Source organism: Bos javanicus, chromosome 10 (assembly GCF_032452875.1).
Source record: "Bos javanicus breed banteng chromosome 10, ARS-OSU_banteng_1.0, whole genome shotgun sequence".
Lineage (NCBI taxonomy): Eukaryota > Metazoa > Chordata > Mammalia > Artiodactyla > Bovidae > Bos > Bos javanicus.
In genome coordinates, this window is record NC_083877.1 from 79,197,504 (window position 1) to 79,221,197 (window position 23,694).

Below are 23,694 nucleotides of genomic sequence, written 5' to 3' on the forward strand. Positions count from 1 at the left end.
CTTCCAAGTTCAAGATCTGAGTGTGTCCTGTGACAGAATTCAAATGCTTCTCTGGAAGATTTTTGTACCTATATGTGGAAAATAGAGTTCCAGTTCTTTTAGGAAATCTGCTAAAGTTGTCTACATTTCTAAAAAAAAAAAAAAAGTGGAATGTAGTAACACTAGCTGTAGAGTTAGTGGTAGGTCCTTTAAAAAAGTAAATGGTGGGGTGGGATGAATTGGGAGATTGGGATTGATGTATATACACTAGTGATATTATATATAAAATAAGTAACTAGTGAGAACCTTCTAGAGAACGAAATGGCAACCCACTCCAGTATTCTTGCCTAGGGAAATCCCATGGACAGAGGAGCCTGGTGGGCTATAGTCCATGGGGTCACAAGAGGCAGACACGACCGAGTGACAAAACAGCAACAATGAGAACCTACTGTAGAGCACGGGGAACTCTACTCAGTGCTCTGTGGTCACCTAAATGGGAAGGAAATCCAAAAAAGAGGGGATATATGTATACATATAGCTGACTCACTTTGCTGTACAGCAGAAACTAACATAACACTGTAATGTAATTATGCACCAATAAAAATTAATTTACAAAAGTAAAGCAAAGCAATATCTAGGCTGAAAGACATCTACTGCCATATGAAAATGTTTGTTTCTCCCAAAGGTAAGGTCCCTGGCCTGTGTAGTAGATTGAGACCACACTATCATATGATTTTTGAGAGCAGAAAGAAAGAGCTTGCTACGAGGGCTCTGAATTTACACCAAAGATCTAAGGCTAAAGTAAGGCTTTATTACTGTTTAAGGCAAGTCTTTCTTTGGAAAGAAAAACTCTAAAAAAGTTTGAAAAAGAATGTTCTAAGAGAAAAATCCAACCTGTTCAATAGACTATGAAGAAGGTACAGGAGGGAAGGCAGGCACAAAATGTGGTACGAGACAGCTAATGGACCTTGGAGACTCACCAAGAACTGGCATAGATACTGCCAGTGACAATGCTGTGAATCGCCATGTCACATGACAGTTCCTAATTCCATGGAATGAGGGTATGCTTGTGGTTCCTGAGCTCGATCCCTAAGGGACTGCTCTCATAGGATTCCCTTGGCCTCACCTAGAAAGGGGAGGGTGTCCCTACATCTCATAATCTGATTGGAGCAAACAGCACTAATTTAGAAGGTACCTGCTGGACCACCCATCTTGACAGATCCCAGCAATCATGCTAAATAAATCTTGTGCTAAAAGAAACATGTGTAATACTTTCCTTGGGGGGAACCCTGCCTAGGTCACTCCTTCGCCAACTCACCATGCTCTTGCTGGGGGTCCTTGGCTGGCACCTTCTGTAGGAGCTTGAGAACATCTTCCTCCCTGAGGGCTGGAAGGTTTGTAAGGTGATGGAGAGAGTAGAGCACTGAGTGGCTGTCTCCACCATGTAAATGACACAAGAGATCTCTCTTTGGTATGGGGTTGCTGAAAGCAAAAGTTGGGAGGATGGAAGGGGAGACAGTTTAAATAATTGCTTGGGAAAAGACCAGTCTCCGTTTCCTCTTATTCTTTCTCTCTGGCTTGTAACACCACAGGTTTCACTTCCCCAAACACTAAATTTCAGATGGACAATGACAGAGGATAGCATTTGTTTTACCCTCAGGGAAGGACATCTATCAAACAAGCTTTTTACTTGTCTAGAAAAGATCTAGGAAGGGCCTTTGTGCTCAGCAGACTCTAAAAAGGCCCCACAGATTAAGCTTCCTAATTTCTGTAACCTTCCTAGCTGAGATCCAACAGGGGCTTCTCTGCTTTTCTTTGAGTCAGGGCCCCTCGCTACTTCCACCTCTGCTGGTAATGTGGGTGAAGAACAAAACAGGAACCCAGATTTAGGGAGGACTAAGGCTAAGTTATCAGGAAAACACAGGACCTCACACACATTTCCAAAGGCAGTTGTTGAATAAAAACGTGACTTAAGATAACATGCAGCTAAGGATGTAGACTACGCCCAAAAGCTGTGTGACTCTAGGCATGTTACTTAACACTTCTGGGCTTCAGGGGCCCCATCTTTAAAATGAGGATAACTTTGGTGTCTATCTCACAGGATTAGGGTCAAGCTCATTACGTAAATGACTTAAAGCAATCCCTGGTATACAGTAAGTGCTCAGGAAACACAAGCTTTTGTTTTTGTTATCATTGTCATCCTTAAATTATCCTCTAGTTATGACCTTGTGGCTGTAGTGAAGATCATCACTACTTGTATTTCTTTCCTGGTTTAATAGTTGGAAAAACTACTTGTTGTGGGTCAATACTGTCAACTCAAGACATTTATGGGGAAGATGTGTTGAAAAGGCCACATGCGTAGATTGTGGGGTCAAGTGTGCCCAGTGGTGGGAAGGGGGCTGGCGGTACAGAACCGTACCTGCTGTGCTGCACACACCACTCCAGGACCTCCAGGTGAGCCCACAGCCCATCGCAGGCATCCCTCAGGAGCTTATCACAGCCTTGGTCCTGCATTGATACAGGAGAAGAAAGAGATGCTGACTCGGGCCCCTGGGGTCAGAGGCTGTGACCTACTTTAGGACCCTGCCCCAGCCCAAAGCCTCATCACACACATTTCTGGAGGAGCTTGGGCTGCAGCGTGAGTTACCTGGGTCCTGTGGAGTGTCTGGAGCAGGCTCTTGGCTGACGCTAGGCTCTGGCAGTGTGTCCAGCCCAGGAGCACGAGCAGTCTGCTGAGAGGCCTGAATTCTCTACTGAGCAGGCAGCCAAGACTTGGGAAGTCTTCCTCCTTCAGTAGGGTGAGTGCTGTCACCTGGAAGCCAAAGGAGACGGCTAGAGGACTTGCTGCGCATCAGGGTGAGAAGATTTTCCGTTTAGAAGGGAGGTTTCCAACAATGCCAGAAGTGGCCAGTTGTTTATAAAATGTTTACAAAAATACTAGATGGTAAGCTTCCTGAAGGCAGGGACTGACTTCTATTGTATCTCCAGATCCTAGCATAGGATGTAGCACATAGACTAAGTTAATAAACAGTTGTTGAATTAAACTGGAGCTCAGCTGCAAATGGAAGAAGGGTAGAGTAAGTAGATTCCCCTATTAGGTGACATGTTGTTGCCACTGGCTCCTCTTCCTCACACTCTCCAGAAAGCTTACACATACCTGCCCAAGGACAGATATGAAATGAAATGCTGGTAGTTCTAAATATGAATGATACTGGTTCTCAGAGCCTTCTGGAATTGTGAGAGGGACACAAACTAGATGACTTACCACTAAACTGCTTTGCATTGGACAGATGAATGGGCAAGGAAGGAAGAATGAAAAAAACCTGGAAAGGATCCCTGGGAACTTGTGTGATGGAGAATCACTGAGTTTGACTTACCAGGATCTGCTCGAGGAAGTGCTTGCTGTTGCTCAGGCAATAGAAATAGGCCACTTTCCAGGCGTGGGCTGGGTCAGGATTGGAGAACAAGGCTAGCATTGCCCGCTCAGGATCAAGAGGATCTGGTGGGAGTGAAAATTAACACAGACAGCCCAACTGATGTGAGAGTTCATTCTTTCAGAAAGTTACACCAGATTTTCTACACTTCTATCTTAAAGACTCTTTCTTCTCTCGGTGTGTGTGCTCGATTCATCAGTTGTGTCTAACTCTTTGCAACCCCATGGCTCCCCTGACCAGGCTCCTCTGTCCATGGGATTTCCCAGGCAAGAATACTGGAATGGGTTGTCATTTCCTTCTCCAGGGGATCTTCCTGATGCAGGGATTGAACCTGCAACTTTTGTGGCTCCTGCATTGGCAGGTGGATTTCTTCCCATTAGCGCCACCTCTTTCCTGCTAGTGTATCATTTTTCCCCCATCACTCCATCTTGGACTACAAAATCCATGCTTTCACAAAGCACAGATGCCCATTTTTACAGAACCCTTGCCCATTTTTCCTTAGCTTTTCCCATTAGATTTCCAGAGCAACATAGAAGACAGGGATTCAGAGGGGTTGGACAGGGTGGAATTGGCAACACAGGAGAAGCTGTGCAGGGACACACCTTTTCCTGAGGGCGTGGCCTTCTCTGCATAGGTGTGGCTGTACAGGGACACCAGGTCCTGCCCGGTCTTGTGCAGCAGGCAGCCCAGCAGCCGCTCCTCCCTCAGGGGACTCCCCTCGGACCTGCAGGCCTCCAGCAGCTCCTCACACAGGAGACGCAGCTCAGCCCCGAGCGGCTCTGCAGGGCAGCGCAGCATCCGCAGAGCCCCGTAGATGGCATCGACTGTCCCTGGGGGAGCGGCGGTAGGGCCCTGCAAAGTTCGCAGTGCCTTCCGAATGAGGTCCACCAGTGCTTTCTGCAGAGGCCAGCCTCGGAGGCCCGCACCATCAACCTCCCCAAGCAGGAGCTCCAGCAGGGCCTGTGCGACCTGGGGGGCCTCCCTCAAGAGATCCCAGAGCATAGACACAGCTTCTGAGCTAAGTCGAGGTGGCCAGCTCTCCTGCCTCAGGTTTCCATCAAGCACAGGGTCCACTCTGTCTTGTGCTAAGACCGCATACAGCTCCTAAATAGAGGATGAAGAGAGAGATGGGTGGTATGCCCAGAATGTCATCATTTACAAGCCTCGATGTTTCCCTCCTTTCAGTGTACACGTGCATGGATATATACAATAGTAGCAGTAGCAAAGGTTTCTGTAGTCGCTACTATGTGCCAGGTTCTTTAGACAGAAAAATTAATACTTAAAACCACCTTAGGAAGAAGACACTACTATTACCCTCATTTTGAAGGTGTCCTCTAACTAGGGGGTTGAGGCAAAGAGAGATTTGTCCAAGGCCTCCATCCTCAAGCTAGTCTATCCACACCCCCTACCCCCATTGCCCCTGAAACGTACACTGTCACACTAAATCAGGGACTGCAAGCTCACAGACCAGGTAACAAGTTTTTATAAGCACTTAAATTCAATTTTTAAAAGAACACTACAGACTAGTTTTTAACCCTGGATCTAAATCCCAAGCAAGATTTCAGATACAGCCTGTTCTTTTCTTTTTGATTGTTTATTTTTTCTTAACTTTTAATTTTATATTGGAGTATAGCAGATTAACAATTTTGGGATAGTTTCAGTGGACAGCAAAGGGACTCAGCCATACATATACATGTATCCAATCTTCCCCAAACTCCCCTCCTATCCAGGCTGCCACATAACATTGCAGATACAACCCATTTTTTTATCTTTCCATAAAACCTTCCCCAGTACCTCCAACCCACACAAGTCTCCCTCCTTATGGGGCTCAGTACCATATGGTTTAGTACATAATTGTGCTATGCATGTATTTCCTTCTTCCCCCACTAGACTGTATGTAGTCTTTAAAAGGCAAGATCTCTGGAGCCTATAATTTGTTTGGTAGGTTATTTCCCACTCTTCATTCCTGTGGGTGGTGCTCAGGGATACTTCTTCATTACCTGCCTCCGAGACAGTCAAAGGACCTTGAGTCCTAGTGAAAGTCCCTACCTTAAATCCTACTGTAAATATGTCTTTCATTAGCTGGTGGCCAGGTCATGAAGAAAATAAGCATTAAGCCTCAGAGCATCCCTCATGCACTAAAGGACAGATCTAGTTAAGATTCTGAATCTCTTCCCAGAAGGTGGTTGTGAGGATTAACTATAACATATTCAGTGCACCTGTTACAGAAAAAAGATTTTTTTTTTTTTTTTCCCTTGTCTAAGGGATTTTTCCAGGCAAGACTACTGGAGTAGGTTGCCATTTCCTTCTCCAGAGCTATACTTAGTACTTCTGGCCAAAACACTTCTAGGAAGTCTACAATTAGATAGGATTTCCCTATCTGTAAATTTCCTTCAAGGGGCCTCCCCCTGGTCTGGCCTGAGAAAAGTGAACAGCCAACATCCTGAGGGCTTGTTTCTGCTGGATCCCTGAAAGCTGGGCTTCTTGAGTGACTGCACACCTGGGAAGACAGAGCTGGGGCTCTTTCTCACCTTGAGGATGTCCTCTGAGATGTCACTTGGGAGGTCTTCTGACAATAAAAGAAACTCAAGTTTTCTCCGGAAGCCAGTTGGGAGTAACTTCTAGAAGAATCATACGAAGGAGCATAGAGATTAAGAATATGATTTAAGGGAATTCCCTGACTATCCAGTGCTTTCACTGCAGTGGGCCTCGGTCCAATTCCTGGCCAGGGAACTAAGATCCCACACACCACATGGAGCAGCCAAAAAAAAAAAAAAAAAAGACTATATTTTAGCTGAAAATTATAAGTAAGTACTTACTTTTCTCCCGTTCAGCTTATTTCTGCTGTTTTCTCTAAGATAAAGTACTTTCTTTCTTGATAAAATACTTTTGACCATTATGACCATTACATTTCTAGGTATGTTTTCATTCAGACACTTTTCTTTATAAACAAAAACAGCTAAACTGAACATATACTCCCCTTAAATACTAACACTGAGATCCCACACCGATCAGCCTCAAATGCCAAGGCTTGCTCATTTCATGTGATTTTTTCCCTCCCTAACTTGAGGACCTTCTCCAAGAATCTTCCTTGTGGTGTCCCAAATACCCAGTTATGAGTAAGTTGGGATGGAATGGCCCACATGATCCTTTTTTGGACCAACCCCTTATTTTTAATTTCCATTTTTAGTTAGAAAATTAAAGGGGGAGAAATCTAATGTTCATGAAACACTTATTCTGTGCCAGTTACTACATGCCAAGTTTTCATATGCTTTTAAAAATCTCATTTAATTGCTAAATCAACAAACCTATGGCCGTGGGATGTTTTAAGACACAATCTTCAGTAAAGATGAAATGATTAGGAAGTATTTTCCAATCATTTCAAGCATGAAAAGGAAGATGTTTGTTAAGGAGACATGTCATCAGAGATTAATGCATAAGGGAAGAGAAAGCTTCTGATTTATTCTGTACCTACTTATTTCACAGTAACTTCCCTTCAGCTGGTCCTTAAAACTAAAATGATAGTTCCCCTTTCTCTAGGCACAAATTCAAATAAGATGAAAGTCTGGGACTAATCCTGACAAGCACTCTTTAAAACTAGAGACACCTCTAAATCTTGCAGCTGGTTAAATCTTCCAGAAGATGGGTTTTATTGAAAAGTCTCCTAAGTCAAGGCAAGAAGCACCTGCAGGATTGTGTGTCTATTAAGCGAAGTTTAGAACATAAGAGCATGCTTACTTTATTCGTGTGTCATTCATTACATCAGAGGCTAATAAGATCTAGTATGTTCTTGGTCCAAAATCCTTCTTACCATGCCCTCCCCTAATGCTCTATGCCACCTGAATGCATGCATAATGCTAGTGATTGGAAGGTGATAAAGAAAATTCATCTGGCAAGCTGAAAGTTAGTGATTCCATTGAGGACTAGGAGGAAGGAATAGATAATGCCAGAGAGCAGGCTCTTAATAAAAGAACTGGTTAAGATTTTAGGACTTTCATTTAAAGTCCTAAAGACTGACTAGCTTGTATTTTTCTACTGGTGAGGTTACTTTATGTCTCTGCAGGGTCATAAACATTTAACATTTGTAAAACAGGCAAGAATTTGCCCAATGTTTCTAGGCACAGATTTTCTTATTAGAAAATCAAGGCCACATTCAATGTAGAGAAATCAGAGAATACAAACAGGCAAATGAAAACACACATTCACAACACACACATACCCCAACTCTTTCAACTGAAGGAGAACTATAATGACAACTGTATTCTAAGAGTATTCAGACTATTTTCTATATATGCATATAGGCATGCATAACAAACACTGTTTTCTAAACAGCTTTTTCTTTTTCTTCACATAGCAGAATACAAATATCCTTCCACAAGACTGAAAATTCATTCACCACGTAATTTTAATAGTGCCATGGTATGTTACAAATAGATTAATCAGTTCTGGACTGTGGACATGGGAGTTGTTTCCATTTTTCCTCTTTTAGAAGCAGCAGGCTGTGAACATTATGCTGTTCACTTGATAAAACATAAAAAGGCAGAAGGCAAAAATGGATGAAGGAAAGGGAAAATGGAATCACTGTTTCAACAAATAATTAAAAAGGAGCTTTCAGTAGCAGGTGGTAGACAGGAGAAGGAGCTGCCAGCAAGTCCCTAGAAGATGAAGGCTGGTCTAGGATAAAGACTGGCTTTGTAGAACTACTCCAGAAATGCATTTCAAGTCTTGGTCCTTGTATAAAGTTTTAAAATTCTCTGAGGTCCTTGTATAAAGTTTAAAACATTCCCTAAACTGCTTAAATAACTGAGGCACTGGGGCTTTAAGGACCAGATGATCTTCAATGCTGGGTAAAAGAACTCTGAAGTCTGTGAAAAGGAGCCAGGGAAGTGAAATTCACCTTCAGATCTGGTTGAGTAACTGTACAGAAATTTAACCACCACCAGTTAGCATAGAGTAAGCAAATATGCTCTGTGAGGCGAAAGTTCATCTGGTTTGACAAATTCCATGTGTGTACTGAAAAGGTCCTTGGTAACAGTAAGACATTTTTTTCCCCTTTTCTCTTTGAAGATACTTTTGGATATTTTAGTTGAAGATGTCTCTTTTAGATCTGAAACTACAGCCAACTCTGAATCACCCTGGGGTTGATTATTTCTCAGTTTTGCTTCTCTTTCTTCCCTCTCCTGCTGACCTTTTTTGTCATTTCTCTTTGCTAGTCCATTATCAAAAATCTGGATGATGAATGCATTTAGATTAGTAACTTCTGGTACTTTTTGAAATCTATGTGAAGAAAGGTAAGTGTCAGGTAAATTTGGAACTAAAGACAAAATTCATTTTGATGACCAAGAGAAGGGAAGAAGAAAATCAGGCTGAATTATAGACATTTAGAAAACAGAATTTACAGTTTCTTACTTTCCAGTCCATGTAGGCTAAAGATAACACTGAGGTGGGAAAAGGAGAGGACTGAGGAGTTGGAGGCAGAAGACCTTGGTTCCGGCTCCAGTTCTGCCAACTAACTTTATGGTGTGACCTTGAGCCAGTCATCTCTTTTTTGAGTCAGAGGTTCCTCACTTAAATCTTAAAGTGTCAACTTTAATACAAAATTGCCTCAGAGTTTCTTTAATGGATATTTATTTCTGATAATTAACACATATTTCTAAAAGAGCTAAGAACGGTAATTTTTCTTTTTTTTTTTTTTAAGAACAGTAATTTTTCTTAAAAACAAACCCTAAACCCTTCCTTATGTTTTCTTTCACTATTAATTTATTCAGTTTTTTATTTAGTAACTTTTAGTTCCAGTCACGTGAGTTATTAACTTATTAATTAATGATGTTTAAATCAATAAGATTTCACTGTACTGGACTAGTTAAAATACAATTTTTGTATCAACAACCAAGTTTTGATTCAGCCATTCTCCATTATTTGAGTATTACGAGGATTAGACTTTATTCACAGTCTTGTCACTTTCACCAAGTTCTCCAAAGTTCTCTTCCAGCACAAGAGTCACAGTGGTTTTTAACACAATGGTACCACCTCAAATGGTAGGTTGGTGACTCAATGCCAATGCAAGTTAGTAAATTAATAAATGAATTTAGGTAAGGAGACATCAATAAATATTCAAGCCAACCTCACTGCCAATACTGAAAAAGGAATACAACAAACCTCAAAATAAAGGAAGCAGCAGACAGAAGGGAAATTTCACAACTCCTTCCAAGTTCTTTTCAATCCTGGCCTCAGGAGAAAATTTGAAATGTAAACATATTTACCTTTTCCAGGGCCAACCATTTTTCCAGTACAAGAAGCCAGACCCAGGCTAATCTTTGAGGACTGATATCCTGTCCACATCTGAAAAATGTAAAAAGAAAAAAAAAAATCTAAACAAAGAGTTTCTACTTATTTTTTCTTCTTTGTGACCCAAAATTTAGATTTCACTGCTCAGTCTGTTTTACACCTGAACAAATAAGACATCGCCCTAATGAGAAATTTTTGAATGTATGTGACAGATCAGTAAAGGGAGAATCAGAACAGAACTAGCAGCATTCACTTAAAAAAAAAAGGGAAAAGGTCTCAATTCTATCTCTATCTCCTTATCTAGTCTTTCTTATTTTTAAACAAAATAATATTCCATCAAAAGCCATAAAAGCAAAGCTATCTGAAACAGAAAACTTGAAATCTTGAAATAGAAACTGATATTAAGTAATCAAAGAAACCAGAAAGTTCATAAAAATTTAACTCTATGCTAAAAATAGGATTGGGGCTTCCCAGGTAGCCCTAGTGGTAAAGAACCTGTCTGCTAATGCAGGATACATTAGAGAGGTGGGTTCAGTCCCTGCATTGGAAGATTCCCTGGAGTAGGAAATGGCAACCCATTCCAGTATTCTTGCCTGGAGAATTCCATGGACAGAGGAACCTGGCAGGCTACAGTCCATAGGGTCGCAAAGAGTTGGACATGACTGAAGCGACTTAGCATAAAAAACAGAATTACAGGAATTCATAAGCCTTTCTTTGAAGTTAGTAGTTTAGACAGTAATTGACTAGAATCCAAATTTAAAGGAAAAAAAAAGGAAGAAAAGAATCATGTAAATCTCCATTCTATATGTGTTAATACAATACTTTCTTATAAATAATTGCCAGAGTAAGGAAAAATGAGGGAAAAGACTGAAGTTTAACTCCTCTACCACTAACTGTTAATAGTACTGCTAAGAAGGACTTCAAAATTCACACAGAGAACATTGGTTGCCAGGGGACAAGGAAGGAATCAATGCACAAACAGGTAGTCCCAGTGATGGGGGGGAATTCTTTTGCGGTGATGCCTGATTATAGTGGTAGTTACATGAATCTAAGAATGGATAAAGATGCACAGAACTACACACATAAAAATGAATACATATTGGGACTACCCTGGTGGTCCAGTGGTCGGGACTCGCACTTCTAATGCATGGGGTGTGGGTTCCATCTTTGGTTGGGGCACTAGGACCCTGCATGCAGTGCAGCACGGCCAAAAAAAAAAAAAAAAAAAAGAGAGAGAGAATGCAGATTAAAAAATGGTGAAGACTGAATAAGGGCTGTAGTCTAGCTAACAGTGGTGGTGGTTTAGTCACCTAGTCGTGTCCAACTCTTTGCGACCCCATAGGCTGCCAGCTCCTCTGTCCATGGGATTTCCCAGGAAAGAAACTGGAATGGGTTGCCATTTCCTTCTCCAAAGGATCTTCCTGACCCTGGGGCTGAACCCAAGTCTCCTGCATTGGCAGATGAATTCTTTACCAATAAGCCATGAGGGAAGCCCCCACCTAGTTAACAGAACTGGTGTCAATTTCTTGGTTTGATATTGACTATAGTTATATAAGATGTCACAATTGGGGGAAGTTGGGGAAAGGGTACTCTTTGTATCATTTATGCATTTCTTGTGAGTCTATAATTAATTATTTCAAAATAAAAAGCTTTAAGTGAACTCACTTCTGGTCCTTTGTTAAAGCTACAACAGTATCTTCAATTTCACAAGCAAGAAGGGAGCAGGATTTGCTCTTATGGAGGCAAAGAAAATGCTTTATTATTAATGATAATAAACATGAAATGCTGGTTCCAGGCTTAAATGCAGTTTCAGATGCTAGTTCAAAGCCAAACTGATTAAGTAATAAACAGGCATGTATCAATATTATAGAAGTAAAATTTCAGAACAAGTGAAATACAATCTGCCTTTGTTAATTCTTCACAGGTGATTGAGTGAGGCACGTGGACCAGAGCTCAAGTATTGAACCTTTCCTCTCCGGTCCTGTGACTGCATGGTAGGAAGCGAGAGATCCCTTACCTCAGCTGATTGGGACACAGGACCAGCGCCCAAAGTATATCTTCCACCTTCTTTGGGATATCCCCTTGTGCCTCGTGTAGCTGAGGTACGCATGCCTTTGCCAGTTCCCATTCTCCTCTCCGAAGGCACTCACAGAAAAATCCTAAAAGCTGCTTCTGGGAAGCAGCTTCTTCTTTTCCAAATGGATGGTGCATTTTCCCCAGCACAGAGTGCAGGGAGATAGAAACAGATGAATTACACAAAACACATCGGCTTTTTTCTCATTTGTGGACTATCTCCTAGAAACAATACACATCCGAGAGAGAAGAAAAGGAAGGAATAAGACAAACTAGTAACTATTACTCGCACGAGGAAAGGTAGGACTTACTTTTCTAATTTGACATGTTACCGTCTCTCTTTTTGAGAAGTTCCACCTTTCCACAAGGGGTGGATCCCATCTTTCTAGGCGCATCCAATATTTGATTAATATTAATCGTCATATTAGCCCGCGACGCAGACCCAAAACTCCACTTCCTTATTTCCTCCTGAACTTACGCCCAATCCGGCCCCAAATCTCCAGGTGGTCGCCTCCCTAAAGATGAGAAATTCAGCAGGAACCTCCCTAGTTTGAGCCCTCTTTTAAGGCAGAGTACTGATGATCAGGAGAGGAATCCGGGTCAGAACTGGAGGGCGGTGGGGATTGGGGCGCAGGGATGCTTCCTACCGGGATCGTGGAGAGCGCTCCTGCCTTCTTGGGGCGCCTTACACTCACCCGCTCCCGGTGCCCAAATCTGTACATCTTCCAGCGAAGCCATGTTTGAGCCGAGTCAGGTGACAAATCTTGTTCGGCAGGCTGGGGCGGGGGAGGGGGGAGGGGGGAGGCGGGAATGTCGATTGACATCGGCTACTGTAATTGGTCAATGGAGGAAAGATGCAAATAAAGCGCCATATTTGTTTGGGTCACGTGACTCTACCTCAGGCCCCGAGGAAGCTAGCCAGCTGGGAAAGCGATACCAGATACGTGCCTTAGGATCATCCCTCATAGTTCTGACAGTTCCTCCGCTTGATACCTTCCGTTTTGCCTTAGATGGAGTGAGTGGCAGGAATAGCTGTGTGCCTTGATCTTTTTTCTTTTGTTTTCTTTTCTCCTCGTAGTTTGAAGTTAGCGTTTGCCTATCGCCAGCCAGTGACAGTGCTTTGCCACGCCCTGGGGATACCCAGATCAAGGAGACTTAACGTGAAGTCGCTCAGTCGTGTCCGACTCTTTGCGACCCCATGGACTGTAGCCTACCAGGCTCCTCCGTCCATGGGATTTTCCAGGCAAGAGTACTGGAGTGGATTGCCATTTCCTTCGCCAAGGGATCTTCCCAACCCAGGGATCGAACCCGGGTCTCCCGCATCATAGACAGATGCTTTTCCGTCTGAGCCACCAGGGAAGTCCAAGGCGACTTAAGTCCTCCGTTATTATTCCGACCACTTGGACTCCCTTATAATTCCAGAACCCTACGTTCTGAATTTCCGGTTCCTTCTGCTTAACTCCCGTTATGTATTTGCTCATTTCCCGACTTATGACCAACCTAAACAGCATGTTAAAAAGCAGAGACATTACTTTGTCAACAAAGGTCCGTCTAGTCAAGGCTATGGTTTTTCCAGTAGTCATGTATGGATGTGAGAGTTGCACTATAAAGAAAGCTGAGCGCCAAAGAATTGATGCTTTTGAACTGTGGTGTTGGAGAAGACTCTTGAGAGTCCCTTGGACTGCAAGGAGATCCATCCAGTGCATCCTAAAGGAGATCAGTCCTGGGTGTTCACTGGAAGGGCTGATGCTAAAGCTGAAACTCCAATACTTTGGCCACCTGATGCGAAGAGCTGACTCATTTGATAAGACCCTGATGCTGGGAAAGATTGAGGGCAGGAGGAGAGGGGGACGACTGAGGATGAGATGGCTGGATGGCATCACCGACTCAATGGACATGGGTTTGGGTGGACTCCTGGAGTTGGTGATGAACAGGGAGGCCTGGCATGCTGCAGTTCATGGGGTTGCAAAGAGTCAGACACGACTGAGCAACTGAACTGAACCGACAACCGTGAACTGTGCACTAGACTCTACTTTAGAAGCTGAAGAAGGTACGGTCTTATCCTCAAAGAGATCACAGTCTACTGAGGGGTGCAGGTCAATAGTAAGGATGCAGTGGGCTAAATGATAAGACAGAGGTATGCACAGGGGAGATGAGAGCAAAGAATTAGCAAAAAGCCATTCTCAAATATAATAATCTGAAATTGAGTCTTAAAACAATTTACTAGGTTTCCTCATCACAGCTGCTTTTATACTGAACTTTCTGGTTTCCGTCATGTTCTTCAACTATAGACTAGGACTTTTCCCCGTTACATGTTTTTGGCTTGAGCAGTTTCATTCAATATTTTCCAAACTATTTCACCACCAAAGGCTGAGAAAAAACCAAAGCAAACCAAAAGTTCTCTTCCAAAACTTGGATGATTGGTGGATTCTCATCTATTCTCAGAAAATTAACTTGTCTTTCTGGTCCATTAAGCAGTTTTTCTCCAGTACTCTTGCCTGGAAAATCCCATGAACGGAGGAGCCTGGTAGGCTGCAGACCATGGGGTCGAGAAGAGTCGGACACAACTGAGCGACTTCACTTTCACTTTTCACTTTCATGTATTGGAGAAGGAAATGGCAACCCACTCCAGTGTTCTTGCCTGGAGAATCCCAGGGACGGGGAAGCCTGGTGGGCTGCCGTCTGTGGGGTCACACAGAGTCGGACACGACTGAAGTGACTTAGCAGCAGCAAGCAGTTTTTAAATGAAGTGACAAAATAAAGAATAGAAAATTAAAAGAAAGTCACTTCCTGGCATCGTATTCTCCTTGCTGATATTCCTCCACCGGATTTTAATAATCAGTATAATGGGAAATTGACTGCGACTCACAGGTATTGGAGAGTGTGAACTACAATTCCCAGCAAGCAGCGGAGCCGCCCTGGGCCTGTGCCTACCTTTTATTGGATAGTTCCCCAGGGTGACGAACCCAATCAGGGCTTCGGTTGTTACTTTTCCTCACTTTCCGCGGGGAAGTGTGTAAGGGATAGGGGAAACTTTGAAAGTTGGATGCTGCAGAACCCGGTACTGGAAAGTTTCCTGTTGCGGGCGGGTTGAGGGAATGGGGTGCGCTTATTATTTCCTGCTCCCTCTCTGGGGACGTGTTGTTGATATCGGGGGAGTGGAGAGCCACTCTTGGGTGCTGGCGCACGCCCCCTTAGGTACATTGGGATCTTAACTTGATCCCAGCCTCAGATCTTAGGGGGTCTGGTCTTCCTTTGTGGGGGTTGCGTGGAAGCTGCACCTTTTTGGGAAGAGCTATTGTTAAGGGATTCTAGGGTGATGTTTTCGCCTCTTGATGTCCATCCATCTTCCCACGTGTGGGCAGTTTGAGGTCTAGGAAGGAGAGCCTGTCATTAAGGGAAGTTGAGTGTCTTCTTGTCTTCAGGTGTTGTTGAATTAGAGGTACTTAATAGTGTGGAATATGGAGTCAGATACCTGGATTCGAATGCAGACTCCACCTTGTGCTAGATGTTAGGTAGGCTTTGCTTAAGTTTTTCGACTCCCAGTGCCTCAATATCAAACTATAAAATGGGGTAAAAATCGGAGTTCTTGGAAAAGTGGCATGTAATAAGGGCTCAAGAAATATTAGCTATGATTGTTAATTCATAGTTTTCTATTGTGAGGATTTTTCTTTTGATAAGTAGAGCATTCACTTTCCAGGATCGAACTTCTTCCCTCACACCCTTGTGTACATGCACTCGCACATATACGCAGAGCATGGATTTAACGTGGAAGAAACAAACGTTCAAGCCATAACAATGTGTTAATAAGATTATCGAACAAATGAGTACACCATGGGATGAGAACATTGGAGAGAAAGAGAGTAAGCAGGAAGTCTTTGTGGAGGAAAATCAGGGAGGCAGGATGGCGCTTATGTAACCTATTAATGTTATGGCTGGAAGGCAGGTCACCTGAGGTTGCAAATGCTGGTTTTGCTGAATGAATTAATAGTAATTGTTAGCACTCCGAGCCAGGCACCATCCACATCCTCTAACCTTCACTACATTCCTGCAAAGTAGATATTTACACGATGTCTGTTTTTCAGATGAGGAAAGTAAGGTACTGGGAGGCAAGTGACTTTACCAGAAAGGTCAGAATCTGGGCCTTGCAATCTGATATATGAATAAGAGGAAAGTGAGGGACCAGTTTACCAAGAGGCTTTAGGCCATCATAAGAAATGAGTTTATCCTGTGGTCTCACGGTCCCATGGGCAGTTTGAAAGGATGAGAGCGACAGGATTGGAGCACATTTTTAGGAGGCTACCTCTGACAGGATTGTGACTTGTGGGTCAGTTTGGTGCTTATTCCTCTCTGCTTCCATCTGAGTGTGTGTTCTTGTTGCTGTTGTGTCCGACTCTTTGTCACCCCGTGGACTGTAGCTGCCTAAGGGGATTTTCCAGGCAAGAATACTGGAGTGAGTTGACATAGCACATTTAAATTCCTATGACAGTACTTGCTACATGACTAATTATTTGTGTATGTATTACTTTTCATCTTTTACTGTGAGTTTCCAAAGGGGAGAAATATGCTTAAGTGATTCTTGTGCCACAGCACTCAGCAGAATGTGTGCTTAAGAAGCATCTGTGGAAGGAACAAACGATTTATTTTTTTGTGGGTTGGTGGGTGGGTGTGCAGGGCAGGGAGTGACCAGAGGCAATATGAGTAGTCTAGGCAAGTGATGTGTGTGTGTGCGCTCAGTCGTGTTTGACTCTTTGCGACCCCGTGGACTGTAGCCCACCAGGCTCTTCTGTCCATGGGATTTCCCAGGCAAGAATACTGGAGTGGGTTGCCATTTCCTTCTTCAGGGGATCTTCCCTATCCAGGGATCAAACCTGCGTCTCTTGCATTGGCAGGTGGATTCTTTTATCACTGAGCCACCAGAGAAGCCCTGTTCTCCTTTTTGGGTTGAATTTATTAGTCAAAATGATGTCGTTGCCCAGAGCTACCTGGTATGTGAAGACCCTGGGCAATGATTCAGCAGATGTCACTTGGTAAACTTTCTATTGGAGACACAAAACCCAACACTGACAAATTCCCTTTGAGTAAAATGAGAAGGATTTATTTTGTGATTGTGGGAGGGATGTGTGTGTGAGACAGAGAAAGATGAGGGAGAGAGAAAGAGTGTTAATCTGATTAGAAATTTGGGCCATGGTATTGGAAATAAATATCTACATTCTCAGTGAATAGTTTAGTTCCCAAATGTGACTCTTTTTCTGATCATTTTATTGTTTTATCTCCTGGAACAATGAAGAGTCCCTGTTTCTATTTTATCCAGAGGATATTCTGCCATCTGAGTATAATACAGCTTCTCCTTTGTTTGTGTAATTAAGAGAATCACAGTGATTCTGTTCTAACTCTCTGAAGGCACATATTTCATGAGCCTCATTTAGTCCTTACAGGGTTCAACAGCAAGAGTGAAATTTAATTGCATGTGGGAATATGAGCAGCTACTATAATAAAAAACAATTTCAGTTTGTAAATAACACCTGAAATAACAAAATCTCAGTTGATTCAGAATGTTTGTTCTGACTCCTAAAAGAGAGGTTCAGTATGATTATGGACTTGTAGAAGAGTGTACTGACTAAGGGATAGGCCTCAGAGTCAGACTTCCTGGGTTCAAATTCTGGATCTACCATTTACTTTTTTTGGTAACAGTGGAATGGCTAACCTTTCCAGACTTTGGTTTTCTCATATGTAAAAATGGGATCCATCATCAACCTTCTTATAGGGCTGTTGAGAAGCTTAAATGTGGCAATTGATGTAAAGCTTTGAAACAGTGCCTGATATATAGAAGGTGGTCAATAACTTTATTATTGTTTCAGTACAATGAAAGCAGACATTTTGGGAGTGCTCTTTGGAAATATTTGTATTAATTACACATCCAAATAAAGTTTATGAATGAACTGAAAATCTTAAGAAAGAAAGAAAAGAAAGTGAAGTTGCTCAGTCATGTCCGACTCTTTGTGACCCCGTGGGCTGTAGCCTATCAGGCTTTTCTGTCCATGGGATTCTCCAGGCAAGAATACTGGAGTGGGTTACCATTTCCTTCTCCAGGGGATCTTCCTGACCCAGGGATCGAACTCAGGTCTCCGGCATTGGAGGCAGATGCTGGTATTATTATATTTGTGTAATAAGTTTTTAAAGAATTTTTGTGAAATGCAGATTCTTACATTGTTTCTTTCCATGTTTGACAAACAGTAGTCTCCCCCATTTAAAGTATTTAGAAAGATTTATAGCCTTCTTTTATTTTATCAGTAATATTTTAAATACCATACATTTCATTTTATATATGGAGAGGCTTGAAAAATGTTTTATTTTGTAGAGTGTTGTGGATAGCCCATCTGCTACTGCTTATGCTATTTCCCAATGTTTTTTCAAGGTTCTTTTTCTTGCGGCACCTGGAGGCATGGGTAGCAAGAAACTAAGACGAGCGGGTTTATCGCAAGAGCTGTGTGACCGTCTGAACAGACATCAGATCGTTACCTGTCAGGTACAATTTGTTTAATTTTTCTCAGTGAGAAACCTTAAGTGCAAATTAATCTTAAGTGTACCTAAATAACTCTTTTCTTAAAAAAATTTTGCTTCAAGTTTTAGAAAACGTGTTTATTTTAATTGGAGGATAATTGCTTTAAAATATTGTTTTGGTTTCTGCCATACATCAACATGAATCAGCCATAGGTATACATATGTCCCCTCCTTCTTGACCGTCCCTCCCAATAATTCTTAATTGCATCTGAATGAACATTTAGGTTTAAAAAAAAAGATAAATGATGGCGCTTGCTAATTCAAAATAACAAACCACTTACCTTGTATTTCCAAATGTGATTTCATTTCAAGAGTTTTGCATTTTAGTTAGGCTTGGGTCTGGAGAATGCTCATGGCAGAAGGCGAAATACACCTGACCATTTATTTGGGATTCTAGAGAAGTTTTGTCGTTGTAAAAGAAATTCTGTAGTTACATGAGAAATATGACTCAAATGAGGAGACAGTATTCAAAATGGAGAATTTCTCATGAAAGCAAGAAAAATTTTTAGGATTATTTTTCTATCAGTGGAGTGATGTTGTATATTTAAACACAAGAGTAAAGCAAATCCCTCTTAGGAGGTTAAATTAGATTTAACATTTTACATTAGGATTTAATCCTTGATAAGATGGACTTTTAGAGAATGCTGGAGTTTTTTTTTTTTTTCCAATTGTTTTGTGTGTTAATGCTATCTTTGCTTTCTCTGTTATACATTGGATAACCTTCGTGTTCATACTTTGAAACACTCTTAAAAATATGATATTTAACATTTCAGTCCATAGTTGGTTTTATTCTCTCTCAATTATTAAATACTTCCTCTGAATGATCTTATAGCTTAGGATGAAACGGATTTCATTTCTGGGTGTCTGTTTGTGTCCAAACTTTTGGGCACAGGGGCAGTGCTCATATCCACTTGGGCTGATTTCTGCTGCTGTGTATTTTTACTTGGTGTGTCCTCTGATATATACTAAGTTGGATAATTAGAAGATAAGATTATGTCATATCTTCTGGTTAAGGAATATGTAGGAGGAAAATACTATAAGAAACATACAAACTGATCTACAATAAATGATGCTTTTATTTACACATGGATAGTGTCAATTGAAAGCTTCCTTTTAATTCCAGTATCTTTGTTATACATGTATATTTAAAATAGTCTCTTTATGTTTTTAGGACTTTCTGTGTCTTTCCCCACTGGAGCTTATGAAGATGACTGGCCTTAGTTATCAAGGTGTCCATGAACTTCTGTGTCTGGTTAGCAGGGCCTGTGCACCACAGATGCAAACGGTATATATGTATTTTAGAGTTATGGTTTGGTTATGGTTTTTATTTTGAAAAGCTTCTGTATTCTCTTTAAAATCTTTTAGGGGATAAGGTAAAAGCAAAAATAGAGATGAACACCTCAAAAATACCAACCCTCACAACATAAGAGTTAGTCCTCTAATGAGAATAAATTTATGTTCTTTATAAGTTCATGGGAGACAGTTACGGGAATGAGAGGTAACAGGAATTTTTTTTCTCTGTAGCTGGCAGTTTTATTTCAAAAGGTCATCTTTCTCTTTTACTTGTTTGGGAAGGATTTGTGAACCTCATGGTTAAACTATAATATACTCATTTAGAGTATATTTAGGAAATTTTAGAATGTCCCTTTCTCTATAATACTAACTTTTACCATCATCATTTACTCTACATCTCAGAGTATCCATATTGGACTTACACTGACTTTTGATTGAATGAATAATGCTTTAAAACTTATCCTCACTCCTGAGAGGAGTTAAAGTCTTTTGAAATAAGCCCAAATCAAGTTGTACTATTATTTCATACTTTCTGTGTCCTGCCTTTAGCTTTTCAAAATGTAGGTTTAGTGCATGGTAGAAAATGTCTTATTTTCTCAGCATAAGAGTTACCTGAAAGTCTGTCCAGTGTTTTGTAAATGTATTTATTTGTGTGGGTTGTAAACTACTTACTATGTTATATTGAAATTTGGTAACCACTGAGCAATAAAGGAGGATCCAACTCTGTGGAGGAGGAAGGAAGGAATATTAGTGTCATTTGAAACTTTGAAAACAATGAACAGATTGAGCATTTTCTTTTGTTCAGGTTTTGCTTGTGGTCTAAGGAAAATACTTTAAAGGCAGAATCATCAGAAGGTGATTTAGAATTGGAATTAGAGATGGGCACTAGTCTTAGCTTTGTCATTGGTTTCAACAAAGATAGGTAGCTTTGAACAGCTCACTTTGTTTTATGGGAGAAGTTAAAGAGTTAAAATCATATGTGATGATTTCATTAGGAGGTTCAAATTAACCTGTCACTATTTTGAAAGTTGTAAAGTACCAAGAGAACCTTTTAATTTGACATCTGTGATTCAATATGTATTGCGTATTCCTAGTCGGATAATTAAGCAGGAGATGATGGCTAGGAAATTCACCTTCAATCTCCACGTCCTTCACCACTTTCAGCTGCAGTGTCACTGCCATCCCAGTCGCCAGGGCAAGGTGCCATCTTTCTCCTTTCTTGCACATTTACTTTTGTAACAGTCATTCTTTAGAGTCCTGCCTTAAATATTGGATTAGCCTTAGTTCATTCCCTCACAAAGATTTTTTGTTTTGTTAATTTATTTATTCAGTCATTTATTCCTTCAACCAATATTTATCGAGTGCCAGCCATGGATGTGTCAGGTACTGGAGATACTGTAGTGAAGATGATTGATAAAGTTTTCTGCACTTGTATAGCTGACAGTCTAGTGGAAACAGTTGGACATTAAACAAACAATTGTGTAAATGATCAATTAATTGTAGTAATGATAAGTCCTATCAGAGAAAATACAAAGAGCTTAGGAACTGAAAGGGACATTACTTAGTGTAGGGGTCAGCAAAGGCTCCCTCATGGAAGCAACACTTCAACTGAAACTGATGGATGAACAGGAGAGAGACAGCCAAAGGGATTGGGAAGGGAGGGGAGCAGGGAAGGGCTTGCAAGCAGTGGGAGTGGGAAATGCAGAGACCCTGTGAAGAGCAGGAGAATGCTGCTTGTATGGTAAGAAGGTCAGGCCGGTCTGAGTGAACATAGCGAAGAAGAGAGGGGCAAGAGATGAAGCTGGAGAAGCAAGCAGGGTCAGATCACTGGGGCCTGCAGGCCTGTTAAGGATTTTGGACTTTATTCTGAGACCAATGATAAGTCATCAAAGGGAGTAATCTAGTATGTGTTTTTAAAAAACTCAGTCTTTAAACATAGACAAGTGATTGAAAAGGAACAAGCAAGTATTTGTGGACTAGTTAGGTATCTGTGACCATACTCCAGACAGATTGTGACATGGACTATTAGTGTCCATGTGTTAATGCCAATGGTATAATGTCAGTTACTGTGAGCGATATGTAGGAGGCAGCATGAATAGGATTTGGTGATGATTTGTCTGTGGGAGGTGGTGAGGTACAGGAAAGGTCAGAGATTCCTTGGTTCCTTGATTTTGCTCTAAGAGACGGGATGGTACCATTTCCTGAGATAAGGAATATTGGAAGAGGATCAGGTTTGAGGGAGGCAGATCATGGTTTTGTTAGTACTTGTTGAATTTAGGCACTTGTGAAACACTGAATGAATATGTGAAGTAGGCAGTTAAATATGTGGACCTAAGCTTGAAGGATAGTGTGCACTAGGGAGTCATCGGAATGAATATGGTAGTCAAAACCATGAAAATGGATGGGAGATTGCTGAGAAAGTATGCACAGTAAGAGAGTAAGTGTGCCCGAGGCCAAGTCCCGAGTCAGTCAGCATTAAAAGATCAGATCAGACAACGATGGATCTGAGAAGCAGCCACCGAAGAAGAAAACTGGTGGAGTTGCTGATAAAAGTTTTTGGCCAACCCTGTATTAATATGTTGGTCTCCTGTGTCCTCATAGAGGCAGAAGAGCTTGGATTTGAGACCAGATTTATTAAATTGTAAGCTGTAAGTGGGTAGAAACTATATCTATTTGGTTTACCACTCTATTCCCAGAGCTTATCATATTATATAGCATGCAGTAGGCAATTAATTTGTATTTGTTGAATGAATGAGTGAATGAATAATTGTAATTCTGTGGCTTGACCTCAGTTTATTTGGGCAACTTAATACTAGGAATTTTTATTGTTAGAGATTCTTACACATTGCCGGTAGGTATGTAATCACGTCAACCACATCTGGAAAGACCCTTTTTCCAACTAAGGTGACATCACAGGTTCCAAGATTTGATACGGCTTTCTTTTGAGGGGCCGTATCTTAGTCCACACCACGTGCTTTCAGGCTGTTCTTCACATACCAAGCTTGGTTTGAAATGGTAGCTTGATCATGTCACTCCCTGTTGCTCTCAGCCTACATGCTACACTTCAGCAAGGTTCATCTGATGCAGACCCTGCTTATTTCTCCAGCCTCATTGTTTGCCATGCCATCTCACGACCATGCTCCATCTTTCAGCCATTCTAAATCACCTCTTTCTTTTTTGCAATTTCCCTTAGTTTCCACTTCTTATTTCTTGCTCCTTGACCTCTCTTCCTACATTCTTGTCTCTTTGGCAGGAACATGCACATTTCCTTTGCCCATCTCATAGCCTTTTCAGGTTTTAGCTCAGACATCCAGATCTTCCCTTGATCACAAAATCCAGATCAGGTGATTTGACCTGGACAAATCCACTTGCCAGTCTCCACTTGCCCTATCACAGTAGCTTGTGTTTAACTGTATTGTAATTGCCTACTTTCTAGTCCTGGTTTCATAGTCTCTAGTTGGCTATAAGTCCTGTGAGGGTAGGGGCTCTGTCTTTTATATCACAGCCTTCAAATTTAGCACAGTCCATGTGAAGTGCAAGTTGGTCAGTCATGTCCGACTCTGCGACCCCATGGACTATACACTCCGTGGAATTCTCCAGGCCAGAATACTGGCGTGGGTAGCCTTTCCCTTCTCCAGGGGATCTTCCCAACCCAGGGATCGAACCCAGGTCTCCCACATTGCAGGTGGATTCTTTACCAGCTGAGCCACAAGGGAAGCCCAGCACAGTCCATGGTACAGAGTAAATAGTTGTAGAATAAATAATAGAAGGAAAAAAACATGAATTGGGTTCTAGCTGCTAAAATTTGAATTTGGAGTTGGCTTATGTTTTTGAATAAATATGGAGGTTGAAAAGAACTTAACTTTTTCTTTGATCAGGCTTATGAGATAAAGACACAGAGGTGTGCTGCTCACTCATCAGCATTTTTGTCTACAACCCTGTCTGCTTTGGATGAAGCCCTGCATGGTGGTGTAGCTTGTGGATCCCTCACAGAGGTAAAGAAGACACTTTCCAAACCTTCTAACATTGACCTAGAACCTTCAGAACCAGGGGAAAAAATATA

The 23,694-nt window shown here is 41.6% G+C and overlaps 2 protein-coding genes across 10 annotated transcripts in view; one reads left to right on the forward strand and one right to left on the reverse strand.

The window, feature by feature from the left end:
• The window catches only part of ZFYVE26 (zinc finger FYVE-type containing 26), a 67,687-nt gene extending 55,074 nt beyond the window's left edge, over window positions 1–12,613 (reverse strand). Inside the window, exons 1-9 of one of the 2 annotated variants that reach the window (XM_061429211.1) lie at window positions 12,470–12,554; window positions 11,719–11,996; window positions 9,677–9,755; window positions 5,945–6,034; window positions 4,016–4,517; window positions 3,357–3,478; window positions 2,627–2,791; window positions 2,399–2,487; window positions 1,298–1,461 (exon numbers count right to left, since the gene is read on the reverse strand). In XM_061429211.1, the coding sequence (XP_061285195.1) occupies window positions 1,298–1,461; window positions 2,399–2,487; window positions 2,627–2,791; window positions 3,357–3,478; window positions 4,016–4,517; window positions 5,945–6,034; window positions 9,677–9,755; window positions 11,719–11,912 (1,405 nt within the window). In that variant the 5' untranslated portion in view covers window positions 11,913–11,996; window positions 12,470–12,554. Of the gene's footprint in view, window positions 1–1,297; window positions 1,462–2,398; window positions 2,488–2,626; window positions 2,792–3,356; window positions 3,479–4,015; window positions 4,518–5,944; window positions 6,035–9,676; window positions 9,756–11,718; window positions 11,997–12,469 lie in introns of both variants that reach the window. The other variant, XM_061429212.1, reaches the window with a different exon arrangement.
• The window catches only part of RAD51B (RAD51 paralog B), a 734,863-nt gene continuing 723,730 nt past the window's right edge, over window positions 12,562–23,694 (forward strand). For 3 of the 8 annotated variants that reach the window (XM_061429213.1, XM_061429218.1, XM_061429214.1), the window contains exons 1-4: window positions 14,739–14,835; window positions 18,193–18,303; window positions 19,510–19,623; window positions 23,510–23,626. In XM_061429213.1, the coding sequence (XP_061285197.1) occupies window positions 14,821–14,835; window positions 18,193–18,303; window positions 19,510–19,623; window positions 23,510–23,626 (357 nt within the window). In that variant the 5' untranslated portion in view covers window positions 14,739–14,820. The other 5 variants (XM_061429219.1, XM_061429220.1, XM_061429216.1 and 2 more) reach the window with 4 other exon arrangements.